This window comes from Micropterus dolomieu, linkage group LG21, assembly GCF_021292245.1.
Source record: "Micropterus dolomieu isolate WLL.071019.BEF.003 ecotype Adirondacks linkage group LG21, ASM2129224v1, whole genome shotgun sequence".
In the NCBI taxonomy this organism is placed as follows: domain Eukaryota; kingdom Metazoa; phylum Chordata; class Actinopteri; order Centrarchiformes; family Centrarchidae; genus Micropterus; species Micropterus dolomieu.
The window spans coordinates 28,840,667-28,868,006 of record NC_060170.1 but is presented as its reverse complement, the minus strand read 5'-3'; the positions used below and the strand labels follow the sequence as shown (position 1 = coordinate 28,868,006).

Here is a 27,340-nt window from a genome sequence, read left to right as displayed (position 1 = left end):
CACTATGCGCTGTTACAGAAACAATCGGATTAGATGATAACTGTCCACTTGGGCATCAATGTTATCACTTCAGATCCAGGGGTTTCCTTCCCAGGGTACCAAGGGCTTTCTGTCCTCCACGCAGGATGGAAAACGAGTTCCCCACGCATTGTGGAGGTCCGCTGTGATTCTAGCAACAAACTACTCTTCCAGGCAAAAAAAATAAAAAGCACGGGTTTTGGTGACAGGCACCATGCGCAATGACTGACTCTGACTCTGTGGTCGGGCCCAAGCTCTGCACAGACATTTAGTCCGCATCATTTCCTGACAGCTCCCCGAGAGAGAGGAGAGAGAAAAAGCAGGGCTGGATTATCAGGTAGGCTATATGAGCTCCTTCGAAGGATTTTCAAACATTGAATCCTTAACCCAAAATCACTGTGCGGTTATTGCGTTTGGTCAGTGACTCAGTGCATTAGAATTTGTCATTTACAAGTTGAATGAATGCAGCATTTCATTCACAAGAGAGGCGCTGGAAATGATCTCTTATGAGGGAACACATTTTATAGCCCGTAGGCTATTTATTAATGTGATGGAAAACATTTTCATTGTCTTTATGAGCCAGTAACTTACTCAGTCATTTTAATGAAAACATTGGTAACTGTGCAATGCAACTTCGTATGCATGGAGCTTGCTGCTCATTATTAACCTTTATAAATGAACATTTAATTCATTCCTTTGTTTTAGCGAAATCGTGTCTTACTGAAAATATTGCTCTGCAGCAGAATGCTCCTGTCATACATGCAAGAGGTGTTGATAAAGCTAATTACCTTCTTCTGGATTGTTGCATTGATTTACTACAGCATGCTTTGGTGTTGGGATCATGTACTCAGTTTATTCATGAATGGCTGATAAATATAACTCTTGGTGTAGCTCGTTAAATTACCCTTAAGATGAACTAAAACAAGAATTGTGGCTGGCTGCACTCCTGCAACACGGGCGCTTCCTTGTTGCAGATCTGATATAAGAAAACAGACCTGATAGCCTAAGTCATGTGGGAGATTGTGTGGTTGCGTCCCTGGGCGTTGCTGCAGGATTTTTAGGAGCGCACACTGGGGCTTGATGTGCCTGTAGACTAGAAGGAAAACATCACTGATACCTCCAAATGCTGATGTGGGCAGGGCAGCTCTCAACTCCAGCTGTGCCACAGGACAGGTGATTCAGCGTACTTGTTGTGACGTTATCTGGTCCTGCACCCGTGGGTTTTCACACTCGGTGGGTCAGCGCAATGTGTTTTGTAAAGACACTTATTGGACCAAACCGGTTTATTGCTTCTTGTTTTAATATTGAATGATGACAGAAAAAAAGAAGCTGGGAATTCGCCTCTTAGTTCCACCACCTCCAACTCCGCCTACAGACCTGAGGCATGGGGATTAAATGGGGGGAGGGGAGAAAAGACTGAATGAACGGTCTGAGAGATATCTGCAGCTGCCTTCTCTCACATGAGCAACCACAGTAGTGATTGGACGACACCCTTATTATGCTGGTACCTCTCTCTCCGCCACTCAGCTCCTTTCTGTATTTGAAACCACTGGAATTATAGGCAAGAGAGAAAAGGGGGATTTTTTGGGGCATTTCACATGAAACAAGAGAAAACGAGAGATTGAGTGCACTGGGAAAAATGGGTATTTAGGGAAAAGGTGAAAAAAGATGGTGGAATGAAGTGCTCTGCAGGCTAACTGCATTATTTAAAGCTGAAGGATGTACAGCTACTGTACCCATAGTCGCATCATCTTGTCCTCCTTTCAGCTGTCTTTTCAACTATGACTGTTAAGAACGAGGTATCATTTCTGACAAATTGCAACTACATTTATTAAAATGGGGGGTGATCCACTGATACTAACATTGCAACAATGACCCGAGTTTTGAAATTTGGCACAAATATAGTCTACTACAAACACACAGACTTGTGCGCGCGCACACACACACACACACACACACACACACACACACACACACACACACACAGAGCTTTTAATCATTCTGATTCTCGTCTTCTGATCTTGCTGTTACCATGGCCACAGTTGGTAAAGGTGCATGACTCTATGTTCCTCTGTGCTCTTCACAATCCATATATGGAGCTTAGAACCCAAATCATATGTTAGACTCTAAATCTCTGTTGGTTTCTGAGCACTGCTTTTCAGCATATTTCTATATTTGCGGTATGAGAGATGTTATTCTCCCGATTTGTTGCGGAGCTTCAGAAGGGAGTGGCTTCATCTTCAAATTCTCATCAGAAAGGTGGATGAGAATCGATTCACCAGCCTCTCTGGAACTGGTGATTAGATCTGCCTAAACACTGTGGCATATTGGAAAAGACAGTCGTAATTAATGTGGCCTTTAAACAAAGTACCCCCAAGACAGCAGTGAGTTAAATAATCTAAATCAACAAACTTTGCATTTCAAGTCACATAGCTGAGCTTCCCAAAAGGTTTTTTTTTGTCTCAGAAGTTGGGCCAAAGCTTATTTTTATTGTTGCAGTGTTGCCAGAAAAGAATGGGCTCTCATTTGCCAACCGAGATCTGCTAAAAACACCCAGGGGCATTGTACCTTCTAGTTTGCTAGTGGGACAAGAGGGAGGGTCAGATATCCAGCAGCTGAACTGTGCCAGATCTTCAAAGAGGAGCAACAAAGAGACAGAATCATGGCCATCACACTGAGGGATTGATAGGAGATCTGACTTGCTTCTTTATATGTTAAGAACCGTGTAGTTTATCTCAACAGACCACCAGCGGTTGGTCACTTCCGGTTAGCAGCAAATACATGCATAATGTCTTTACAACAGACCTTTATTGCGCTGATTTAATGCCCCTGTCTGGTAGTACTCAGATAAGATGGGAGGAAATTGAAGGAGCATGTCTGGCCAATGCATCAGCAGCCAGTTCTCAAAGTCCCACCTCTTACCTCTGGGGCATACAGAGATGAATCACCATCAGCCAAGCAAATTTGAGACTTACTGCAGGCTCTTGGTGGAGAGCAGTTAATTGAGAGCTCCACGTCTGATAGCCATTTACTTCAGTAGTTCTAAAATAAGGCCTGGACTAAAGAAGTCTCTGAATTACATTAAAATGTGCGTCAGCAGACATTTTCCAGCTGCGTTTGAGGACGATTGCTGGAAATGAGACCTAAAGGGTATGGACTGCTAATTCAGTGTGCATCGTGTTGATTTAAGAATGAAAGACGCAGCACAGCACCCACCCCGTTTAGGTCTGTTGGAGAGGGCCAGGATAGCAGCACGGTAGCTTGTTGGTCACTGGATGGTCTTTCCTGTTTGTTCTCCAGCGATGCGGGACCTGGAGACATGCCTGCCCAAGAGGATGTAGTTGTGTGTATTTGAAATGGTGCAACACTTGCACATTAGTGAGGTGAAGAGTCTTCACAGATGGTTCCACAGATGGTCCCTGTCAACGCCTTTGTCTGACTGAAAACATGGATAATTTGTTGATGCCACAGACCTAAAAAGGCTAACACACATCCTTGCTGTTTCCCAAAATAGAGTTCAATCATTGCTCAATCTGCCTGGCCCTCTGTGATCATTTTGTCCACAAATCCACTGTTCTGTACATAAAGTCTGATAGAGATCCAAGTACATAAAACATGCACTAATGCCTTAAAGAGGTGAAAAGCAAAGGGGTGGTAGTTGTAAATAATTAAGAAATGCTGAGTGATGTTTTCGTTCTGCAGTGGAGGGCTTCTTGGTGCAGTGCTGTACGATTTTGCCCAGGTCCAGGCCTCAGTGTGTTGCTATGTTGGCATCTCACAGTCCCTTTATGGCGGATAGATGGAGTTGGTGCCATACAACTGGGAGTGGATGGCTACGTTGTGTTTTTTGGTCCTTTCCTACCAAGTATAAAGTCAATCACCACTTTTAAATTGGTTGCACTCCAATCGTTCATTGAATATTGCGTTTAAGGCCTGCTCAGCTGTGTATTGGTACAAGTTGTAAGGTTGGACATTTTACTGTCTAAGAAAACTGTCTGCACAGACCTTGAATTTCTTTTTGACATTAGCACCACCAACCACCAGCCCACACGTGTCACCACAGAATGTGAGGGAGCAGCTGGTTGTACTTTTAGATGACATGTAGCCTACGTGTGAGTCAAGGTATTGTCAGCTAGTTTTAGAACATTTTAGTGAAGGTCTGTAGATGGCTCATAACTCAAAAAATAACAAAGCAAAACTTATTAATGGGCTTTACTTTAACAGTCACCATTTTATATAAGAAGATTATTTGTGGCCATCTTTTGACATGAAAGATTTCTAAATTTAGATTGTAGCATGATTTGCATATCTTGTGGACTAACAGCAAACTCAGCTGTAGATATGTAATATATATACAGCTTTAATATTGGCTTCTGTTTGTCCAAAATATTTTTATATCTCTAAATGTTACTATTCAGAAAATGGTTCTCAACTAAGTCTGTATTTATAGATGAAAGTGGGATTTAAAATAGAAATAAACAATCCTTTTTTCTGTCTTCCCTGCTCAGGCATGATTTTCCAGATCACCACGGGACTTGAGTTGAAACTGTAGACCAGCCAAGACCCTCCTGTCTGAGGATCTTAGGCTGTTTTACTGCCAGGACAGATGGTAGAGGAAGAATATTTGGGATTAAATAATTATTTAATCCAGCTGTTTAGATTTTTGTTCAGTTTTAACATTAAAGCATATATATTAAATAAATGTATGTATTTCACAGTTTCTTACCATTTTTATATTTTGTAGGCTTTTATTGACAGTATAGAAAAATGACAAGGACACATTAATTTTATACCAAACATCCGTGCTTCAGGATAATTATTATTCTTGAATCGATTCATTATTTGAATGTTGCTTTCCGTAATCATGTTGTTCATAGTTTCACAACATTATAAATTCTGAACATAAAGTCACAAAAGGCAGTATGTGGCTAAAACATGCTGAGCTAGTTCCTCGCAGCACTGTGAAAAACTGTATATGGGTTGCAAGGTTATTGGGTCTTTTAATAGGAAAAAAGCACAGTGTGTCACAGCTGATGAAACATTAATGGACACAGCAACCTGATTAAAAATGGGTATGCTTTCACCAGGATGATTAAATAATTGGTAGGGTGGATATGCTGTGCTGACGTGAATATTAATTCTAGCAACTTGTAACTCGAAAATGTTTTTGAAGAAAGTGCTGATCGGAGCCCGCAGGGCAATGGCCGATGGTAAGGGTTGTTGGTGAATGATTAGGTGGTGGCTACAGCAGAGCTTTAGGGCGACCTCAATTCACATAAGTAAGTTTTAGCCTGAGGCATCACTATACAAATGGAGGCCTGATGAAAGATAAATTAACATGAATCCAATTGTGGGACCAGGCATTGATCTCCGATTCTCATTAACCCATTTTAGAAATGTCCTTCTTACAGCATGGCAAGGGAATTGTTGCCCTGGAATTCAAGTGCAGTACCAATGTTTCAATGTCATTATATTCAATACATTTACAAATAGGACACATAGCAGTGTGTAAAAGAAATCAGGTTAACGAATCATGTCCTGTCAGTTTAATAATCGACTTATTGTTACAGCACAAATTGTTTGATGATAACATGACAACATTGGAGTAAAAGCCTCGCTTCTTTGTGTTATATTTTTAAAGTTTTTTGCTTATCTCAGTAAAAGGGAAATGACTGTCTTCCCTCTATCCCCACCCCCACTTAAGCTCTCAGTGCTGTATCCGTAATGATCCATGTTGGATCCATCCATCAATGCCCCGCTGCCTTGTTGTCACTCCCCCTGCTTTCTTCAGTTCTTGTTTCGACAAGCAAGTACCAGAATCTTGGGGAAAAAAATATGTTGAGCTGTCGACCATAACAAGTTGCTCTTATTCCAGTCTACTCCTTTTTCCAGTCATATGTTCTGCAGTAATGAGTCATGCACCTGCTATTGAAAGTCACATAACAACATTAATCTGTGCTAGTGCCTGATTAGACTTAAAGACTGGTGTGGACTGGCATTCACTTCAAGCATCCAAGGAGAAAGATAGCTCTGCTTCTAAAAACAGATGTGTGGAAAATGTGTAGGGTGTGCTCTGGGAGTTGTTTATGCAGAGAACCCTGAACATGTACAGATGCAAATTTGTATTGACTATCCCCTCAGGCCTTGAGGAGGAGACACAGGTTTCCAAACTGGTCTTCTCCACCTCCATAGGAAATTCTATACAAGAGAGATCCTGCTGGGTGGATGACTTAGCTGGTCGGGCAGATTCTGGTTTTTCACACACAGTCTGTTACTATTCATGCCTGGTGTTTTTGTAGACACTATTGTGTGACTGCTTTGCACACTTCTGGGAACCACTTAACAGATCGCCACGTCTGAAAAGCAACGTCACGGAGGCTTCATGACATCAGATGAAATCAGAGGAAAATATCTGCTGCTCCCCAGAGAAGAATTCACCATCTGACTGAGTCATCTTATATGGGAGGAAAACCTCTACAAGATGACTGTGGCAGAGTCACAGATGACGCAGATTAGTTGCATTTATAACCTCAACAGCGCAGAGGACGACAGTTTGAGGGTTAATGTAATCGTAACTGCAGAATAACGAGGCTTAAAATGACATTTTGGTCAAAACAGTCCATTATAATTGGCCTCAGATACAGTTTTGAATATGTACATTTGAAACTATTTAAGTTACAAATCCCTCTCTTGACTGCACAGTAGATGAAACCAAGCTGTACCTTTCTATGTCTGAAGCATCAAAGCCTGCACTGACAGCTCTTTATGAGAAAAGTGTGCAGACGATCCTTCAGACTATCGCCTGAATGCTAATTGGGTTGTCACCTCAGCAAAGACTCCACTTCAGTGATGCAGCAACATCTATCTTCAGCACCAGAGAGCTCTGACTCCTCTGAATCAGTGATCACCCAGCCCAAGTCTAAATACCCCCTCCCATCTGTCTCTCTCCATCCACCTTTCCAGGACAATCACGTTAGACAAAAGTGGGATAATTCATTTTGGCAAGTGAAGGAAGGCCAAGCTAGAGAGCCTTGTGTATATGATATGTGCTGTACAGTCAGAGCACCGTCTGAACTGTCAGAGTGATGCTGAAAAGTGGAAAAAGACATTGTTCCCTGGGGACTGTGTTGCCACTGTTGGCTAGATGCAGCAGCATCAGAGGGAAAAGCCCACACCCAGAGTGTCTATTGATAGCGCAGCAAATTTGTTGTTATTCTGTGAATCCCGCAGGCAGAGCAGTAACAGATTAGAGCTCAAAAGGTATGTAGCCTGACACTACGCAGCATAATACTAGCAGCTGAATGAGGGAGACAGTGGCGCACCCCTCCCTTTTGCTCCGTCTTTCAATTCCTCCAAGGTTCTGTAGGGCCGAATTTTGCTGCTGTGAAAAGCTGAAGACAAGTGAAACTTATTTTCCTTTAAGCCCACTCTCTCCAATACAGTACCTGCACTCTGCTCATCCTGCACCATCTCAAATCTGGACATTTGAAACTCCAGAGAGGCTTTTACTACCTCCTTTTCGCAGCCCACTGGTCTTATCTGACTGCTGGTACTTCCCCTCAGGACATACACGGCTGTATCCTCCAGCTGTGGCTGCTGCAGCATCACTCCATGTATTGTCTGACAGAGACTTGAAGCAGCTCTAAGTCAATTGCGCAGGGGCACCCACAAACACACAAACACACACACACTGAGCAGACTTGCCCAATGGACACTCGCCTCAGTAGTTTCTGTTGACATCTTTGTATCATCTTTACCATGTCAGTTTGAGATTAAATCACATTGCTGGTGTGTCACATGGATACAGTTGACAACTCACTGTTTCCAGCTGTCATCATTAGTACTGGGCTTTCAGCTTGTTTTTTTTGCACCATGTACAGAAACGACTGCAAAAGCGTATCTCCTGTCATCACGTACTTTTAAATACTCCGATGACACAGCCATTCTTAGACACTCCTCAGCAACAGTGACTCTTTAATCCAGTCCTGTTTTCGTTCTTACAGATCTTATAAACTCCTTGCCAACCCCCCCAGTGACCGACTACACACCCCGTCCCACCAGCATCCGTGGAGAAAGAGTAGAAGTGGTTGAGAACTGTAAATACACAGACATCACTTTGGATAAAAGCCTCAGTTCCAACCAACACACCACGAACAATCAGATGCTGGAGACAAAGACTCTTAGTCATCCTTGTCAGTACAAACTCACCTCCTCCTCCTCCTCCTGTATCGAAGCATAATTGAGACAGTCCTGCTGTATGGAACCATCTGTTTCTTTGATACGTGTAGAGTCACAAACTGGAGGAAATTCCTTACAGTTCTGCTCACAACTGCTAAAATAATTGGTACAACCTTATCTTTTATCCCTGGCATGGAAAGCACACATAAATGTACGACCTACACCGCCTTACTGGCACCGGCTTACTTTGTCATAAGCTTTTTTTCCTTTGCTGTACTCATACTCATCAGCTGTACCCCTGTTAGAACCGACGTATGTCAGCGTAGTTTCGGCTTGTATTGTTTGTTTGTGTAATGCCTTTTGCAGTGTTTTCCTGTGTCCATTTATTGCTTAAATATATCTGTGGAAAGAATTTGATGAAACAATCTTGGCAAGAGGAGATGGTACTGATTGGGCTGTAAATTTGGCACCAGGAAACGTGCCTACATTGCCATTGGTAGCTGATATGTTGTTGCTATTTCAGGCTTAATATGTACATTCATAGAAAGAAAGTAGATGAAAGGGGGGTGGGGGGTGATTAGTTTCATGGAAACTATAATAGAGTTTTGGTTTTTATGTAAGGTCATCATTAGCTACCTTATTTAGCCCTACATTGCAGTGTGGCAATTAAAGGAAGTGTATCTGGTGACTTGCTAATTTAAGGTCAGCAGTGTCCTGGCTCACAAATTTGTACAAAATGTCCTATTTGATGAGAGAGCAGCCCGTGGTGGCAGTTAAGTCAGTGCTGCATGAGATAAGGATGGAGGATTTCTAAATGTGTGGACTCAAGACACATAACATAGTCATGAATTTGATGGTTTCTGACTAGACCTAGCAAAACCATTAATTCCCACCCAAATTAAGAGCTCTTTTTTAATGAGCTTGTCTGACTATTTCTTGTTCTTTCTTGTCCACCTGCAGACTGTGATACTGCAGCATGACGGACACGGTGATGAGCAGGAGCTCGGATCGCTTGGTGTCCAACGACAGGCAGAGGAGCATGCATGCTGGGTAAGCACAATTGTTAGAACATTTTTGTTAGCCTTCTCTACAAGTCTACCAACCACACTGTACTCTCCTTTGTTTCACCTACATCCCTCTGATGTGTGATCTGTGACACAGGGATAAAGAGCAGTAAGTAGACAAACTCCTACTCCACCTCTGTTATCTGCATCATGCATATCTGCTTTGTAACTTCACGTAGTAAAATCATGGAAGCAATGTATCCACAACTAGAGAATATGTTTGGCTGACAGGGGCAACTGGACCATGCAGCCAGGCCCTGGTCCTGGTCCAGACCTGACAGATGAAGAAAAAGAAATTATTAACAGTGTGATCGCCCGTGCTGAGAAAATGGAGGCCATGGAGCAGGAGAGAATTGGGTGAGAGATTGTAAAACAAGAGTGACATGCATACATTGATAATTAACAGTGACATTTTAAGTATGATTTCACCCTGTGCTGCTGCAGGCGCTTGATAAACCGTCTGGACGACATGAAGAAGACTGTGTGTGGGGATGGACAGTCCCGCTGTTTGCTCTGTGGGGAGCAGCTGGGCTCACCTGGAGTCAGCTCAGTGGTGTGTGAGGACTGCAAAAAGGTAGGTAATGAGCCAGCCAATGATTACAAGGCAAAAACAACAACACACTCTCTCTGCTGCAGTTCACACAAAAGGTGAGAAAACAGGATTGCTGTGTATTTGTAATAACAAAATGATAAGCAGCTGGAAATCTTTATTTTCTCCTGTTGTGCAGAACATGTGTACTAAGTGTGGTACACAGTGTAGCAGTCGTCCACGCGCTGTGTGGCTATGCAAGATCTGTAGAGAACAGCGAGAGGTGAGTGCTTTACGCCAGTGGACAAATAAAGGAGTTAAACTGTCTGCTGAAAGTCTATAACATAAATGTTTTCTCAGGTGTGGAAGAGGTCTGGTGCCTGGTTCTTCAAAGGTTTTCCTAAGCATTTCCTGCCATCTCCCATGCCATTATCTAAACAAAGAGAGGCAGGTGCCCCGGATCAGGGGTTCCCGGACCAGGGGCCACCAACCACTGGGCCCAGGGTGGTAGTAAACCAACCACAACAGCCAGGTAGACACAGATTAACTGAATGATCTGTTAGATTGTTGTCCAAAGCAATTATGTCTCCCTCAGAATAGTGCTCCTGCATCTGAGCAGCAAGTTTCAGGCAAGCTTAAAAAAGGGATCTGCCAAAGTAGTAAACTTAAAGTGCTAAAAGTCCAACTAAAATATACCGTACTATAGCACTAATCTACATACCGCAGCATATTTTTCCATTTTTCAGAATAGAATATTTTCAGACAGTGATAACTACATTTTGGACCTATTATGGAAATATAGACTGACATCTGGCCTGTGTTGCTAGGAGACATGCTGTCAATTTCCAAGAACACTGTACTGTATAGTCTACAAACATTAAGCGTTTGATATTGATATTTAAGATATAACATTCAACATTTGGGAAGAACCATTGTGTTGTTAAGTTTGTATTCCACTCGCAATGCTAGCAAAGGTAGGCTAACTAGATTCTGCTCAGAAAGTGCAAGCTAGGTAGCCTGAGTTAATGCAATACCAGCATAACAAAGTTCCATTTTGGAGACAACATACTAGACATACATGGCATAGCATGGAGAAAATGTGACTTGGCCAGAAGGTTCAGGTTGTTGCTGCAGTACAGGCCAGCTGAAGGGACCTGACAAGTTTCAAAAATTAAATTAAACGAAAATTTTACATTAAAACCATGAAGGGAGTGGTTCATTTTCTCTCATTTCACGAAGGATAGGGAATCCTTTGGGATGCAACATTCATCAATGGGTTCGAGAGGGAGCACGAGGACTTTAGTGCAATAACATGCCTCGCTAGGAATGTGAGAAAAGCTACAAGTTCAACAAAATAGGACGGCAGTGAATGGTCAGTGGGTAGGACACCATGACTGTGTAGCTGTCTTTCTTTCATATCCAGATATGGTGATGACCTCATGATTCAAATCATGACACAGGGTAATGCGTGGAATCAGAGTAACATGAGGAGTGAAGAAATCACACTCCCTGTGTGGAATTAGTTCTTAATTCCACAAAATTCTTAGAAAAATTAATTTTAATTTCATTTCGACTTTAAACAGTTTTTCAAAGCACAACCTCTTCAGTCTCATCAGCTCAGCATCTGCACACTAGTCTTTCTGCAACCCCACCTGTCATTGCTCTTTTTCAAACTATCACCTTTTATCTGCTTCCCAAATTTGGCTGTACCGCCCACTGTTGCAGAGGAAGGGGATGAAGAGCTCAATTAAGCAGTCGGAAGGTGCATGCTGTGACATGGGATGAACCTCCAGGTGGTGCTGGCATGATGGGTCACATTGTATCATTTCACACATTTAGCTTGAGTACCTGAGCAATCTGATTTCCTGATTAAAGAGAGGGGTAGCTCAAGCAGACAGGCAAAATATACAGCCACTGCATGTACAGTAGTCGGATGCCACAGCTTGTTGTAGCGTATGTAGGTCAGTGCATTTGCAACGAAAAAGCTGCAACATCAAAAGTATCCAGAGAGACTAGGGAGTATTACAGATTCCACTGCAGTGGGAGCCTGAAGTGGTTATACATGTCTCCCTCATGTATAGTGTGCGTCTGAGTTTTTACATTATTATGTTATTCATACTTATTTTTAGGACCGGAGCCACAGGGCCGTGATGGTTACCCACCTGTGGCCCCTAAACCATCAGTTGTGCGCATGGCCGCGGGCGGGGCTGGCTCTGAAGAGGCGGGGCAGGGCAGCCCAGTGGTGATGAAAAAAATGGTGCCCGTCCAGAGCTCCAGACCACAGCCGGCTGCATCGACAACCATGGTCCAGCAGGGTGAGAGACAGCTAGGACACAATCCTTGGCTCATGTCCTCAGTGCCCAAGCTTTAACCAAAAATTGCATTCCCAGTGGTATTATTTCGTGCAGTCTCAGATGATTGAATGTGGTTGCATGTCCAGTGGCAGGCGATGGAGGGGCTTACTCCTCTGGTGGAGTTCCTCCTGAGCAGAGAGCTCCTCCTGCAGCAAGAGAGGACAGGAGGCAGCCCGCTGCCTACAGTGCTCCCCCTGCCCGGCAGCAACCTCCCCCAGCTGAGGAGGAGGAGGAGGCCAATGACTATGACTCTGATGAAGCCAGTGAGTACACCATCTGCTCACTCTTCTCATAGAGTAAGGTGGCTTATGAGTCTATTTTCTTTCTTATTTCTTACTGGGCGTTGATTACCTTCATTTAGCAGCATCTCTGTTCCCCTTAGGGATTCTGAGTAATACCGTGTTGATGCTTGACTTCTGCCTTTTAGTCTGGTGGATAATAATTAATATCTATAAATTGCTAAATTGTCCTAGAAAATAGTAAATATTATTCTGGGACCTGGGTAGAAAATTACATATGATAAGCATGATAACCAATATCTACAGCAGAGGACGATGTGAATCAGTAAACCAATAGTGACACATAAGCTATGTAATTGTACAGTTTTTTTTCATATAGCCCATTTTGATGATGGGAATGGTGACATGCCAGTCATGTTCTGCGCCTGCAGCGTCAAATAGCCTTTATTCTCTCTCTGGGGGATTGGGTGTTAATTTGTTTTATTAAGGTCTGGGAATATGGAGCTGTGAAAATAATTTGAGATACAAAAGGGCCAACAGGATAAAGAATCCCCATGTGTTTGACCCAATCCCCTCTGGTCGGAGTGAAAATTGCAGAAATACCAATGGTTTCATGTGCCTGCTCTCATCTATAGAGATGTGATGGTGAGGTCCAGAGGTGCTGACTGGTTTCAGTATTGTTGATCTCAAGATCCTCATCCTCTCTCCTCTCAAATCCTGGTTGTTGTAGCTTAATAAATGAATATACTATGCATAACATCTGTTCAACATAATTTAGTTGGGTAGGGTTAAATAACAGAACATTCTGCTAAGACTTGAATTTGACATAGTCTCATAATCATTATTTGAAGTCTGATCTCTAAAAGTGTGTGTGTGTTGTTGTATATCAAATCTATTAATATATTTGATCATAAAATAAAGGTGGATGATGTGCTGCTCATTTTTAGCCCTGCAAGCGACTAATAGGATTCCACTCAGCCTCAGCTGCGCTAAGTCAAATGTTAGCATGCTAACATTTTAAATGGTGAACATGGTAAACATTATACCTGCAAAACATCAGCATGTTAGCAGTGTTATTGTGACAAGTTAAATAAGAAAAATTAACAACTGACATCTGATTATTTTGTCCCCCAACAGCTATGTTAGGCAATGAAATTCCTCCAAAGAAAATGTGTGTGGGCAGCTTTTTCAGTATTTTTCTTTTTTACCCAGAACCTTCTTTTCTGAATGTCTTCCTTTGAGACTTCAGTGTTTATTTGATTTCTTTTATATTATATGCCCCTGCTTTTAATAAGATTTTTCTGATGTTTACTTAAGGTAAATAGAAGGCTGTGAGTGTTCCCTAGATTTTTTGTTCATCCTTTCTATCCATTCTTGACTGGTGCTTATTGTCACTTTAATTCACAAGTTGTGTGTTGTTTGACTGCAAGATTTCCATTTCCATGTATTTATACTCTTAATTATTCAAGAGCTAATTTGCTGTTTCTCTGTAGTCTAATGTTATGACTGGTCTGTGTCTCTTTCAGCCACTCTGGGCTCTCTAGAGTTCAGTCTGCTCTATGAACAGGAAAGCAACAGCCTCCACTGTAGCATCCTCAAAGCAAAGGTACCACTATTCTCCTCATTCTCTCACACAAAGGGACAATTACAATCAAGTGGTTTGTGTTTAAATGCTCCTGAATGGCACTTTAGCTTAATTGCTCTCTACTGTTCATGATGATGTGATGGACAGGCTGCGCTGTTTCTCCTCAGGGACTGAAGCCCATGGACTCAAACGGACTGGCAGATCCTTATGTCAAGCTTCATCTGCTGCCAGGGGCTAGTAAGGTAAAACAACCCTCCCTACATTAAGCTTTTGCTTCTTTTGAAAAATGTATTATGTTCATATCTAATTAAAAAAGAAAGAGTGGTTTGACAGAGGCCTTTCTGCCAGCTCAAGCCTGACACCTTGTGGTTTGAATGGACAAAATCATAAAATTTGGATTGGGATGATGTCGAGAAATACATACATACGGAGAGGTTATAAATAAAGTCAGAGTTGTCATGAATGTACATTGTTAGTGTAGTATTATCACACTGTGCTGTAGTGGAGAATGGGGCAGGACTGCGTTACAAAAACACTTTTTGATGGGGAAGCAGCACCATGTAGATACTCCCTGTGATAAAATAGCACTAACCACAGATGTGTGAGAGATTGTGTAGTGGTAACTTGCCTCGATATTTCCATTTCCATGTCCTGATCTACCCTGCATTTAACAGTCTAACAAGCTGCGCACAAAGACCCTGAGAAACACCCGCAACCCTGCTTGGAATGAGACGCTCACCTACCATGGCCTGACCGATGAGGACATGCAGCGCAAGACCCTCAGGTGGATACTGTACCTCAGGCAGTCAAACTCAACTCCTCACTTAGCTGCAACAGCTGTTTATAACTCAATCTGACCTTAGTTGACTGTGTGTTAGACCAAAGGTGGAACAGGTCCGTGTGATTAAGATTCCCCTTTTGATTTCCACAGGCTGTCTGTCTGTGATGAAGACAAGTTCGGACATAATGAGTTTATTGGGGAAACCCGAGTGGCGCTGAAGAAACTGAAGATGAACCAGAAGAAAAACTTCAACGTGTGTCTCGAGAGAGTTGTCCCTGTGAGTGAAACTCAATTACATTCAAACAATGCTTGGTTCTCCTTGTCTGAATCTCTTATTGACCTGCTGTAATCTCATTCCCCCTCACAGACGAAGAGAACTGCAACAGCCGGGGGTGCCAGAGGCATCGCTCTCTACGAAGATGAGGCAACGCTTTTATTTCCAAGCATGTCTGAACATGACAGATTCCTCCAGTAGTTCATACAAATCTTTTCTTGAATCCCACTAAACTACCCCCCCCCCCCTGCTCTTTCTCAGTCAGGGAAAGATGGCGGCGAGGTCGAGGAGCGGGGTCGGATTCTGATCTCCCTCATGTACAACACCCAGACGAACCGTCTCGTTGTGGGAGTTGTGCGCTGCGTTCACCTGGCTGCCATGGATGCTAATGGCTACTCTGACCCATATGTCAAAATGTAGGTAGAGCAGGATGGAGAAGTACATGTAGACAAGTACAAGTGCAAGTGTATGACTCTAGAATGGCATAAATTTTATTCTATACAATTCACAGATGTCTGAAACCTGACATGGGGAAGAAGGGCAAGTGCAAAACACAAATCAAGAAGAGGACTTTAAACCCAGAGTTTAATGAGGTTTGTAATAAAGTTCAAGGTTTCAATTGGTAAAAATGTTTATCCCCAAATTATTACCCAGTCACTGCATTCTTTGAAATTTGGAAAATGTTACAGCTATGAAAAATGTTGGAAGTGGCTTTTAAAATGATGGGTTTATGTCTCGATCCAATTTCAGGAATTCAACTATGACATCAAACACAGTGAACTGGCCAAGAAGACCTTAGATATCTCTGTGTGGGATTATGATATTGGGAAGTCCAACGACTACATCGGTAAATATTTGATAGGTGTCAGTGCTTTGGTGAAATAAAAAAACTGAAATTCACACCTGCTCACACCTCACTTTCTTCCTGACAGGTGGGTGTCAGCTAGGTATCTCTGCCAAAGGAGAGAGACTGAAGCACTGGTATGAGTGTTTGAAGAACAAGGACAAGAAGATTGAGCGTTGGCACACCTTGTATATTGAGAATCATGTTGCTAGTGATTAACCCCCCCCCATACAGCATGAGCTGCATTCATCTCCTAACTGCACTTTTTTTTATGTTATTGTTCTTTCACTACCTGACCATCACACAGGCTTAATCTCTTCCTTTTCAGTGATAGTATACTCTTCTTTCCTGTCCTCTTACTAACAATGTATGTGCCTGTGCTGATATTTAATCTGCCTCTGGGACAAATCATTCATTCAATCAGTCATAAATCAATTAGAGATTTTACTAATGTAACCAAGACATCTGTCAACCATCAGCTGCACGAGGACCATCATGCCCATCGGTGATGTTATATAGCGTGCTGAACTTGACCCATTCTTTGCTAAAGAAAATGAAGTTTGAATTGCACTGGCACAGAACAAGAATAGCAATTTGTTATGTCACCTGAAGTGAAAACCATTGCTCAAAGTCATAAAATCCTCGATTAAGCTCATGTCTGAAAGGATACTATTTATTTGATTTGTCGTGTGATTACATCATGCTGTAGTGTAACACTTGAACTGTATAAGCATGCGAAGCCACAGACATAAGAAAACATGCAGCTGCGCCTTTAAATATTTCAACTGTGCCCACTGTCTTGAACATATTGTATATTTCCATGACAAAATGTTTACATACTGATACATGGCTCAGGTTAGGATAGACATCTGATACACGGATGATTCATCAGTCAGTGGACCATGAGCTAGATGAATCTTTTATCAGTTGATGTTAATTTGTGATTTAAAATTATAGCACACCTAGTGAAATATTCGGACTTTTTATGTATGTTTATTCAAGCTGTGACTTTTGATTTGGGGGAAGTATTAACTGTGTAATTGGAGAAAATGAAAAGTGAACAATTATTTTTCTTAGTTAAGGTGAGAATTGGCAGGAAAAAGCAACGAAAAAGAATTTTCCTCCTGCTACCTCTACTCTTCAGAAGCTTGGGGCTCACTTGGTCACGCTGAGGTTTTCTACTGTAGTGTTTACACTGAATGCACACGGCCAGATCTCTCACATGTTTCCCTAAACCACGTGGCTGCCCCCTTTAACAAAGAGAGAAGGTGGAACAGGTTATGTCATAAGTATGTGCAGCTTTACCTGCATGCACTGTGCTTGTGACTGCCGTGTCTGGAGGAGTCATGGCCGGCTTTTATCCCAACGCACCTTTTGCACAAAGCAGGGCTCTTTCCCCTCTGCCACACCCAAATCATTCAAGGCTTTAGTGTGTGTTTGTTCACTAATTACAGCAAACCAAGGAAAGCACACCTTACAAAGTGGAATGACCTCAATTTATGCAGCTGTTTGCAAGTTATTCCAATGTCAAAACAAAGACAAAAACAAAAAATCCTATGCATGAAGTGTCTTGTGGTTCAAGATATATACATATATATATATATATATATATATATATATATATATATATATATATATATAAAATATTAGTAAGAAATTAATGCTATTGTAATTCCATTAATGTTTACACTTCTCCATAACATTCCTGTTAATACTTTGTATACAAGAGGCCATATTCTGCATGACTATGGTGACTATGGTGTAATCTGAATAAACTGATCGCATCCACAGATAGACTGATAAGCAACTGAGCACACCAACAAAATATTTTCACCTCTATCAGCAACAGATTGTGAGGTGGATCTCATTCTTTGAATGAGGCTTTCTGTATATACATATTCAAATCTCCCCAGTGTCTTGTTCTTCTCTGCCACTCAACCCCACTGTGGCAGTGATTCAAAGACCCACCAGTAGCATCACATACTGCCCTATGCTGTGCTACTTTAGCTACTGCGATCATCTGATGATGATCATGATAAATTATAATCAATATTTTTTTTAAACAGGCTTCTCTCTGAGATACATTCATAGCTGTCTTCTACTTGAGTCTGCCAGTTTAGTGGAATGTTTCCTGGTTTATCTCTGTATTTGTACATAGTTAGTGCATGAACTGGAAATATGTATGTTTGCAAATAACTTTGCATGTAAAGATTTTGCAGAGAGTTTACACAGATCAATAAAATCTAATGAAATCTGACAAGTCTTGTGTGTGTGCATGTGTGTGTACAGACTTCTTTAAATTCTTTTAACCACTTTTTAAAATGGCAGATTTAGTCCCCACCACTGTTTGAAAGCATTTGCTAAATGTTTTCTGAAAATTGGCTTGCAACAAGAAATGTTAAACAACAAAAATTCTATGAGAAAGGTTTACTTGCACAATAAGAAAACATTGAATGCAATTTGAAAATAGAAGAAAAAGCTGCTGATTACTGCGTTGTGTTCGATTATATTTTTTATATTCTGATTTGTCACTGGCCACTTGAATTTGTTTCCCTTCATATAAATACATTTTAAAAATTCCACCATAAATTGCATAAAACGTCTCTAAAATGCAGGAAATTAAGAGTCTAATGCTCAAATTCTTATGGGTTAGGACCCCTAGACCCCCCAATTGAATATTTCATCAATGAACATTTATTCTAAATAGTACTGGAGTATCTTGTTGTCTTGTTCTCCTAACTCCAATATTGTGCATTATCATGTCTAGTGGACCAAGTGTTTCCTCACATCCCCAATATGATGTTAAATGTCCCCACCACTTTTCAACACAAAGTGAAGCCCTTGGCTTTGATGATATTATAGTGTTGTTAATGCCATTGTGCATAAAATCACTTTTACACATATAGCCACTTTGAATCCAAACAATAGGCCTATTGTAAAACCAGGTCAGGTCGGCTCAGACATTTTATTTGCCACACTTTACTAGCATATCTGTCCTGTTATTCTGCCTCTGCTTGAAACTTCTACAGGTTAAGGCAGCTCTGTCTTAAATCTTAGTGGAGATATGGGCTATGTCCTTTGCCATACCATTAGGTTGATAAACTGCACAAAATCAGGTAGGCTATGCGTTACTCTGAGAAATGGCCACTGATTTGTCTATTTGTTTAAACTTGGAATCTATATGCTAACTTCTATCTATAATGCAGTTATTTCCTAAATGTTTTTTCCTTAATGTATATGCATGCAAATGCATAAATCCAACCATGTCTGTGTAGTGTATCCACTCGCTCTCATACACAAACCCGCAAAAGGGAGGAGTGTCATATTTCTGACGAGCGTCCATATGCAGACCTATGAGAAAACGCTTTACCCCTACAGACAGACGCCTATAAACCAGCTGGTGCAGGAGTAGCCTGCACCTATTCTACAATTAATGTGACAACTCGTCCATTAAGACATTAGTTTAACCATTCAGCTGTATTGATTAAAACTCCATTTTACATTGAGATGCAAGGCATATGCCTACTACAAGTTATTTTCATCTTAACATTCCTAATTTCATCAGAAGTACAAGATGTAATAGGATCAGGTCACTCCTGTCTCAGATTGCGTCCTGCAGACGACGGACAGACGCGCGTCACGTTTCTGCGAGGGGACACGGCCGGCGTGCGCTCCCTGTACCTCAGTCTGTGGTCCGAAGACAAGCGATTGGTAACGTGCGAATTAAACACCGACCCACGAGTCACAGAAAGATACCGTGCTATCTGCGACAGAATCGACAGCCGGGGTCAAGAAGAAGAAGTCATCCAGAGGTTTAACATCAGTGCGTTGTTGGCTCCGGAGGCTCCCTGCGCACTTGTCTCCTCCAGTGCGCCAAAGTTCACCAGGCGAAGAGATGGGACAGAGGGGAGAGCGCGGAGAAAACGCTCCTGGATATTTCCAGGGACACTGTGGTGCGGCACTGGAAGCAAAGCGGTCGGATATGAACAGTTAGGTGAGGGCTGTGGATTTTGATTTTATGTGCTTCCCCTGCTGATACAGGTTATTTGTTGTAAATTAGGAAATTGGTTGTCAGAGGAGACATAGCAGTACTTGTTAATGAACAGTGTCATTTCCATGTTGGCCTATAGCTACAATATACTAACAGCCGTAGGAAGTCTGGGCCCTCTGAAAGAATGTGGATAAGAGTTTGTGGTCACCTGTGGGGAGTTTCAGGGGCTCTCTCCAGCTGTTTGTCCCTGAAACTGTCACCCCCTCTCACTTCAGCAGCACTTCCTATACATACTGTAGATTAACACAATATGAGATACAATTATTATAAATTATTTATTATACATATATCATACAGTATGTATAAATTTAAGTGCAGTGATTACAATATTGACTACCACATGAGCATCAGACGAATATCACTGGCAAAACACCATAAACTATAGAAGCCTATAGGGGACTATATTAAAATGATAATATAAATGTAATTGTGAATTGTAATTGTGTGTAATGTAATTCCATAAAACACTATAATTTTACACATCTGTGTTATTTGAGTAAAAAGTAAAAGCAGCATGTGCACAAGCGGTGATTGACACTATGTTAATGACCCCCCTGACTCTGATTGGTTGCTTTAACTCTGGAGTGGTGGATTCTTGCAAATGCCATTAGGAGCATAAGAAGGAGACAGAGGAAATGGATTTTTTCCCACAGATTAGAATATCAGGATTTAAAAGTTACCTATGAATGTTTAACCTGCTGTACAGTGGACAATATTCAAATGCAATTAGCAAAATAGCACCCCCAGTCTATTCCATTTACGTGTCATCATGCTCTTTTGGTGTGGACAATTATAATGCTATTGTGGAATAACATTTTCATTTTCAAGTTTTCATTATCATTTCAATATAGTCCCCTATAGGCTTCCATAATAAACAGAGAACCATTTGCATTGACATTTTGGAGTGATATCAAATGTAGATCAAATAGGATTATAAGAAGGTAAGTCTTCTTGAATTGAATTGAAGTGAACTGAATTTATATCAAATGTTGTTTGAAATTGTGATGTAGTCAGCATGCCACAAAGTGTCTTAGGATGGACATGATGGTTACATTTATTGTACAAAATACAATAGAAATACAAGAGAAATGAGAATAAATTGAAACATACATCATAAGAAATATAATTTGAAAGTCTGCTGGACATTCTTATGTGAGTCACATCAAAAAGATGTGACTTGGTATGTTCTTTAAATGATGTTGGTTTTACAACCTGTACATTTTCAATTTTCACAACTGTCTTTGAAGCTTTTTGATTTTAAATCAGGCAGTGATTTCTGCTTGAGGACTTGCTTCTGTACGAAGCGTCCTTTGATATGAAGCTAAATTCAAATTTTGTCTTCCTGCACAGGGATGTTTGAGAGTGTAGATAGATGCTGCCGTGAGCACGACCACTGTCTGCATATCATTCCATCTTTCACAGTGAATTATGGAGTCTTCAACCCCAAATTCTTCACCGTCTCACACTGTGACTGTGACCAAAGGTGAGCCTCAGAATGCACACCCCAGGGAATTCCTGTGACCTGTCCACATACTGCTTTGGCTACCATGGATGGTCAAATAAGGATAGACCTACTCGAAGGCTGAATTTAAGTGTTGAGGAATAACTTAAACCTTCCACTTCTTACTAATGAAAGTTTGCTCCTTTCTGGAATGCTAGTATGATATCATTTTGTCACTATGCCAATAAATATAAAGTGATTTAGGCAGAAGAAACATGGACCGTATTCCCATTCATGCAGCAGTAATAAATACATCACTGCAATCAGCCCTACGGATACATATTTTAAGTCAAGAGTGAACATGTCTTTCACTATTTTTGCAGGGCATTCCATCCTCCTTCTATTGTTTTTTAACCTGCAGAGATGGCTGCCTCATTCTCACTTCAGATCTAGAGCTGACAGGTGCATGTGCAATATGTTCACCTTCTAATTTGGGGTTCATCCACAAGAATTTCCCTCTCAGCTAAAAGGTTATTAGATGTTCTGAACTGATTGGTCTACCCAAAAGATCTGACCTAAATGAGGCAGCATTCAAGGATATTTAACCTGTGTGAGTGTGTGTGTGTGTGTGTGTGTGTGTGTGTGTGTGTGTGCCTGTTCATTTTAACTGGACTGTTGCTTGACCTGGGCTTGTCTTCTTTTTCTGCCTCTCACCAGGTTTCGACAGTGCCTTCTTGGTGTGAATGACACCATTTCCAGTATGGTTGGCTACAGCTTCTTCAACATTCTGCGGGTTCCCTGCTTTGAGCTCAAACAACAGAAGAGATGCACTGAGATGTACTGGTGGGGAATGTAAGAGAAGCACTGACATTGTTGCTTGTTGCTTCAACTGTGTATTAGACACAACAGTGAGTGCATACCATACTGTAACTCAAGAAATTTGTTCAGTGGAAAGTGCAGCTATGGATGCAGGAAGCTAGAGCAGCAGACTGACACTCTGCCAAACCTCATAAAATCATGAAGGGCACTGTGCCATACCTCTGCTCTGTTTCCACAACAAATAGTCTTACTAACCAGAATTGATTCATGGTTAACCTTTTTTCTTGCATTAGTAAATTAATGAATAATTATGCAAGAAATGTGGTCTGTATAAGTTGAAAATACTTCACATATACAATACAGTTTAAATAATATTCTACTTATTATTTTATTATTATGGATTTAACATACATGTTTACTCTCCTTAGGTGCAAAGTTGCCAAAGAGGCTCCATATGCTATCTTCAAAAGCCCCCTTCTTTACAACACCTCTGATGTTGCACGCAAATATGGAGACAACGCTGACAGCAACAACTTAACAAGTAGTGAGGGGCAGCATGTTACCAAAAGCAAACAAAGATGTAACTCCAGAGACCCACCCAGAGGAGACACTTTCTACCGCCGAAGGACAATGGGGAAAGGATGTAAAAGATACCAGAAATTCAATACAGTAGCACCATCCCAAATGCCCCCAATATCAAGAGCACCCACCACTATTGTTTCAATGAAAAAGGCTCTTATAAATGCTTCTAATAGTAAAGCATTGATGTCAAATAAAAAAAGAACTGGAAAAGAGAAGAGCACCAAAAAGGGGCTGTTGGCTTATCTTACACAGCAAAGCCAATTTCCACCACAGGTGACCGCAAACTCTTATCCACAAACAACATCTGCAACAAGGAGTGCCCCATCTTTAACACTGAAGCCAGCACTCCAGCTACACTTGCCAAGAGCCATCACAGAAGCGACCAAAACTCACAAAAAAGTTTCAAAACTAAGTCGCTGTTGTGGACTCGGGATCCCTCTGAAAGGTGACACTTCTCAGCCTCATTGTAAAAGTTGTCTTGAACAAAAAACAAACTCTCACAAGGCAACTGTTACACCGTCTACAACTACATACGGATTACAGATTGAAGTGTCTACTCTTGAGACACTGCAGCCCAAAAAGACAACAGAAACACCCAAGGAAGACACTTTGAAAACACTCCAAAGTACAGCTTCTTCTCCTACACTAGTCACAACAAAACTAAAGACAGCAGCCTCCGTTCATAAAGATGACAAGCCACTAAAGCAGGTGGATTCCCATCTACTATGGAATTACAAGAGCCAGGAGCCCATGGGTGCAACCCAAGCCCAAAACACAGAAACAAAGCGAGGCCTGAAACAAAATATTGCATTACATAATATGACAGGTGAGTATAGGAAGTTTAGTGAGTCTAGCATCTCTGCTGCTGCAGCAAGAAAGACATCTCTTCAGAACAATTTCTTTATTAGTAGTAGTATTCCAACTTGAACTGAAACTACAAAGGTGGCCCATGGCATTCCTTTTTAAGGAGCTACCAGGCTATCTAGCTATGCCCCCTAGAGGTGAGACAGAATGCTAATTGTCACCACTGATGACAGCTTACTAAAATATCCTGAAAGTAAAATGGGAGTGTTAAGCTTTTGTAGCGCAAGATGCATATCAGTAAGTGATTAAATTCAGTTCTCTTAAGAAATGTGGGTACACAAATTTGTGAGATAACCAGTGTTTATGCTTGCTCCTGCAGACAATCAGCGCCTGTGTAGAAGCCTCAAACATCTGGATGATTGTAAATACAAAATCCCTCCTTTGGAGAAGAAGTATGATCTGCAGAACATGGAGTCAAAGACTGCCTACAACTGTCATTGTACCAGCCGGTAACTTAACAGAATTTCTGTCTTTCAGTCTTTTTTCCCCTGAAATTATCCAATCCAATCTTTATCTTAAAAGCACATTTAAAAACAACCAGGTTAACCAAAGTGCTGTACATTGACATGAATCAATAAATAAACAAACACAACCCTAAAAAAACAGCAACATACAGCTCTCATCCCGGATTAAAAGCCAAGGAGTAAAAATTTGTTTGAAGTTGCGATTTAAAAACTGGAAGGCCAGGGGGCCAGTCTGACATGAGGAGGCAATTCATTCCACAGTCTCGGGGCTGCGACTGAGAAAGCTCGATCCTCGCTGTTCTTGAGCCATGTTTTAGGGACAACAAGAAATGACTGGTTCGTGGCCGTTAGCCTTGAAGGAGCATGCGGCTTCAATAGAACAGCGATATAGGCTGGAGCTAATTCATGAAGGACTTTTAAAACAAACAACAGAATCTTAAAATCAATCCTAAAATGAACTGGGAGCCAGTGAAGGGAGGCAAGTGTGTGATCTCGCTTACAAGTTCCAGTAAGGAGACGAGCGGCAGCATTTCAAACCAGTTGCATGTATATATATATATATATATATATATATATATATATATATATATATATAGTTTTACTCAGCCAAATTGTTCCTATAACTTGCTTCAGTAAACAGGCCCCTGTTCTATGCTGTGTTCACCGCTCTAGAACAGGGGTATATATAAAAAGTGACAAACTTCACAACTTGAGACTTCTTGCTTTGTGTTTTCTTGTTTGTTTTGGCCACACTATCAATAGCATAACATTATTCATACCCCTGGAAACAGCTTAATTTAGTCCACAGAGGCCAAGGAAATAAAAGCTTTACACAACTTTGGAACCAGCCAGACTAAAGGTTTTTATCCCAATAATCCATTATGACTGTGTTTTGCATTCCTGAGCAAGGTTCAACCTGCAGGCTGCAGTGAGATGAAGTAACCAAGGCAACTTTGAGCAAAATGTCATAGAAGGTCTAAATGAGGTACAGGAGGTTTTTTCTTCTTTTTATTGAAAGAACATTGTTAAGGCTCTTACAGTGGTGGTGCCATTGTAAGTTACAAAGCTGATTCCAGCAGAGTGTCCACAGTCTCTATGATACAGGGAGTACAGTGTAATAATAAACTGCAGGCATATTTGCCAAAACTTTGGCAATAGGGGCAAGGTTATGAAAGATATAGAGAAAAGATAGGCCTTTCTCACAGCAGACAATGAAACTTATCATAGTAGGAAATGCACAGGGGTTACTATTAACACTAAAAATGGCTTGTTCAATTAAGTGTCCCAGTAAGCTATGAGAGTGTGAACCGGTGTGCACAATAGGCATTTTCACAGCAGATATTTTGACATGTCACAGCAGGGCAAACTGCAGCAGCTGGCTCACTAGCATGACATGGAACCCTTAAGGGATAGGTTCATGACTTTTCAAGTCTGTCTTCAAACAGTTGTCAGGTGCAAATATAAATATCAAAACAGGTTTTTACCTTAAGATAAGGATTTGAATACATTTTTGTATTGAACATGAACTGTGGATCTTGTCGCCCCTCACTCACATTAAAAGCGCATTGGGAAGGGCAAGCCAAACCTCCTTTAATATTCACAAGGTAGACCTTGTGCCTGCCCCCACAGGCAGCTTTCTCTTTCTTTATCTGTGTCTCCTTCTCTCTGAGCAAATGCATACACATTATGCTATATTGTTTAATTTCTGTCCTATTCTCACTTTATTTCTGTATGGGAGGTTGTAAATGACCTCTGCTTGTCTTTTTGTCAATTTTACAGCTTGGCAGTTCAGATTGAAATCTTCAAGCAACCCAGTACTCTCCCCAGGCTACTGACGGACTTCGTCTCTCAGTACTGCTTTAAACTGCCAAAGCAGAAAAAGTGCCACAGTAGAAAAAGGTTTTAAGCTCTGATACGCTTATTCATGTTAATCTCAGACAACCTTTGGTTATAGCAGTGCCAGTCTCCTGTCTAATGTGTTTGCACAGTTTGCTTATATAACAGATTAATAGGTGGGGTTCTGTTTCTGATACTTTTTACATGTTTCTATTGTAGCTGTTCTGGAGGCTTCACTAAAGCCTCTGACCTACTTCGAGCACTTAAGAAGATGGAGGAAAGAGACGTTGCTCTGGTGCGAAATTCAAGCGATGACAGGAAAAGAGGGATTCCTGTTCGTCTTTATAAGCGATGCCTAAGGCTGGAAAGAGAATATGATATTATGGCACAACTCACATGATTCATAGACTGAGCTGCTATGTCCAGCAACAATGAATTTTATAAACAACACATTTTGGGCATTTTCTGTTTCTCTCTGATTGTGGCATACTGAACATATTTCCAACATACTGAAAATGGCAGTATGTTGAAAATATTCAAGGACTCAAACCATGGACTATATATAATATATTTGTAAGTATGCCGTGGATGTACATTTAATGTAAAGAACAGTAATATAAAACTGAAAATCAGATTGTGCATTGAAAATGTAATAAAATTATTTATTTTGTGTTTATGTTTGAATTTAGTAATTGATTTAAATTTAATTTAATGTGTCAGGGGCATTTTCACAGATGTTCACGGGGTGGCATTCGAATATCTGCACTGCATATTGATAAAATATGAAAAAAATTACTAGATCTACTGCTTTCCAAGACAATACACAACAAACAAGAAATTATTGGTTCACGTCATAACTTAAGGAATACTTATTAATTATTGGAAACAAACATTGTAGTGTGATCTGTAGGCCTACCTTCCTCTTATTTTGTAATCTATTATACAGTAAAATATATTTTACTACATACTGTAAAACACCCTGATATGAAAAACAATTTGTGAGAACTGCAACCGCTTCAATGTGCATCCCATCTGTCCTTTCATTTTATAGTCTCCAGCTCTTGCAATGTGTTGCATCAGTGTATCTTCTTCTTTACAAGGTATGAGAGATGGAAATTGATTACATCAGATATGTGAAATAAATTGTATGATCCATTCCTGTTCAACTAGACAATTTTATGGACTTATTTTTGACATTGGGTTCCATACTGATGGTGTATTCTGATTGTTTTTGTTCTTCACTTGTTTTGCATGTATCTCTTTATATGTATTATAATCCTTTATAGGATTATAATGATAGATTGACACATACAGACCATAGTTACAGTCCCCTCTAGGTTTATGCCCCCTGCTGCAAGTTCAGTTAGTTTGACGTCAAGGTGCATTAAATTACCTGTCAAGGATGACACAGTTGCAT

At 40.9% G+C, this 27,340-nt stretch overlaps 2 protein-coding genes across 3 annotated transcripts; both read left to right on the top strand.

The window, feature by feature from the left end:
* The first annotated feature begins 109 nt into the window (after positions 1-109).
* On the top strand, positions 110-16,521 carry LOC123961056 (rabphilin-3A-like). 2 transcript variants are annotated; one of them, XM_046036163.1, is made up of 18 exons: positions 110-355; positions 9,157-9,246; positions 9,358-9,369; positions 9,492-9,617; positions 9,705-9,834; positions 9,989-10,072; positions 10,150-10,321; positions 11,919-12,104; positions 12,230-12,406; positions 13,909-13,988; positions 14,135-14,209; positions 14,642-14,751; positions 14,899-15,025; positions 15,116-15,172; positions 15,284-15,438; positions 15,534-15,615; positions 15,773-15,869; positions 15,955-16,521. In XM_046036163.1, exons 2-18 carry the CDS (start codon positions 9,173-9,175, stop codon positions 16,083-16,085), a joined length of 1,875 nt encoding a protein of 624 aa, XP_045892119.1. In that variant the 5' UTR covers positions 110-355; positions 9,157-9,172; the 3' UTR covers positions 16,086-16,521. The 2 variants fall into 2 exon arrangements, with proteins under 2 accessions (XP_045892119.1, XP_045892120.1); XM_046036164.1 differs by lacking the exon at positions 9,358-9,369.
* LOC123960328 (group 3 secretory phospholipase A2-like) lies at positions 16,362-26,282 on the top strand. Its single transcript, XM_046035013.1, has 9 exons — positions 16,362-16,371; positions 19,486-19,860; positions 21,268-21,400; positions 22,076-22,210; positions 22,606-22,820; positions 23,409-23,585; positions 23,943-24,072; positions 25,867-25,976; positions 26,143-26,282. Exons 1-9 carry the CDS (start codon positions 16,362-16,364, stop codon positions 26,280-26,282), a joined length of 1,425 nt encoding a protein of 474 aa, XP_045890969.1.
* The last annotated feature ends 1,058 nt before the right edge of the window (positions 26,283-27,340 follow it).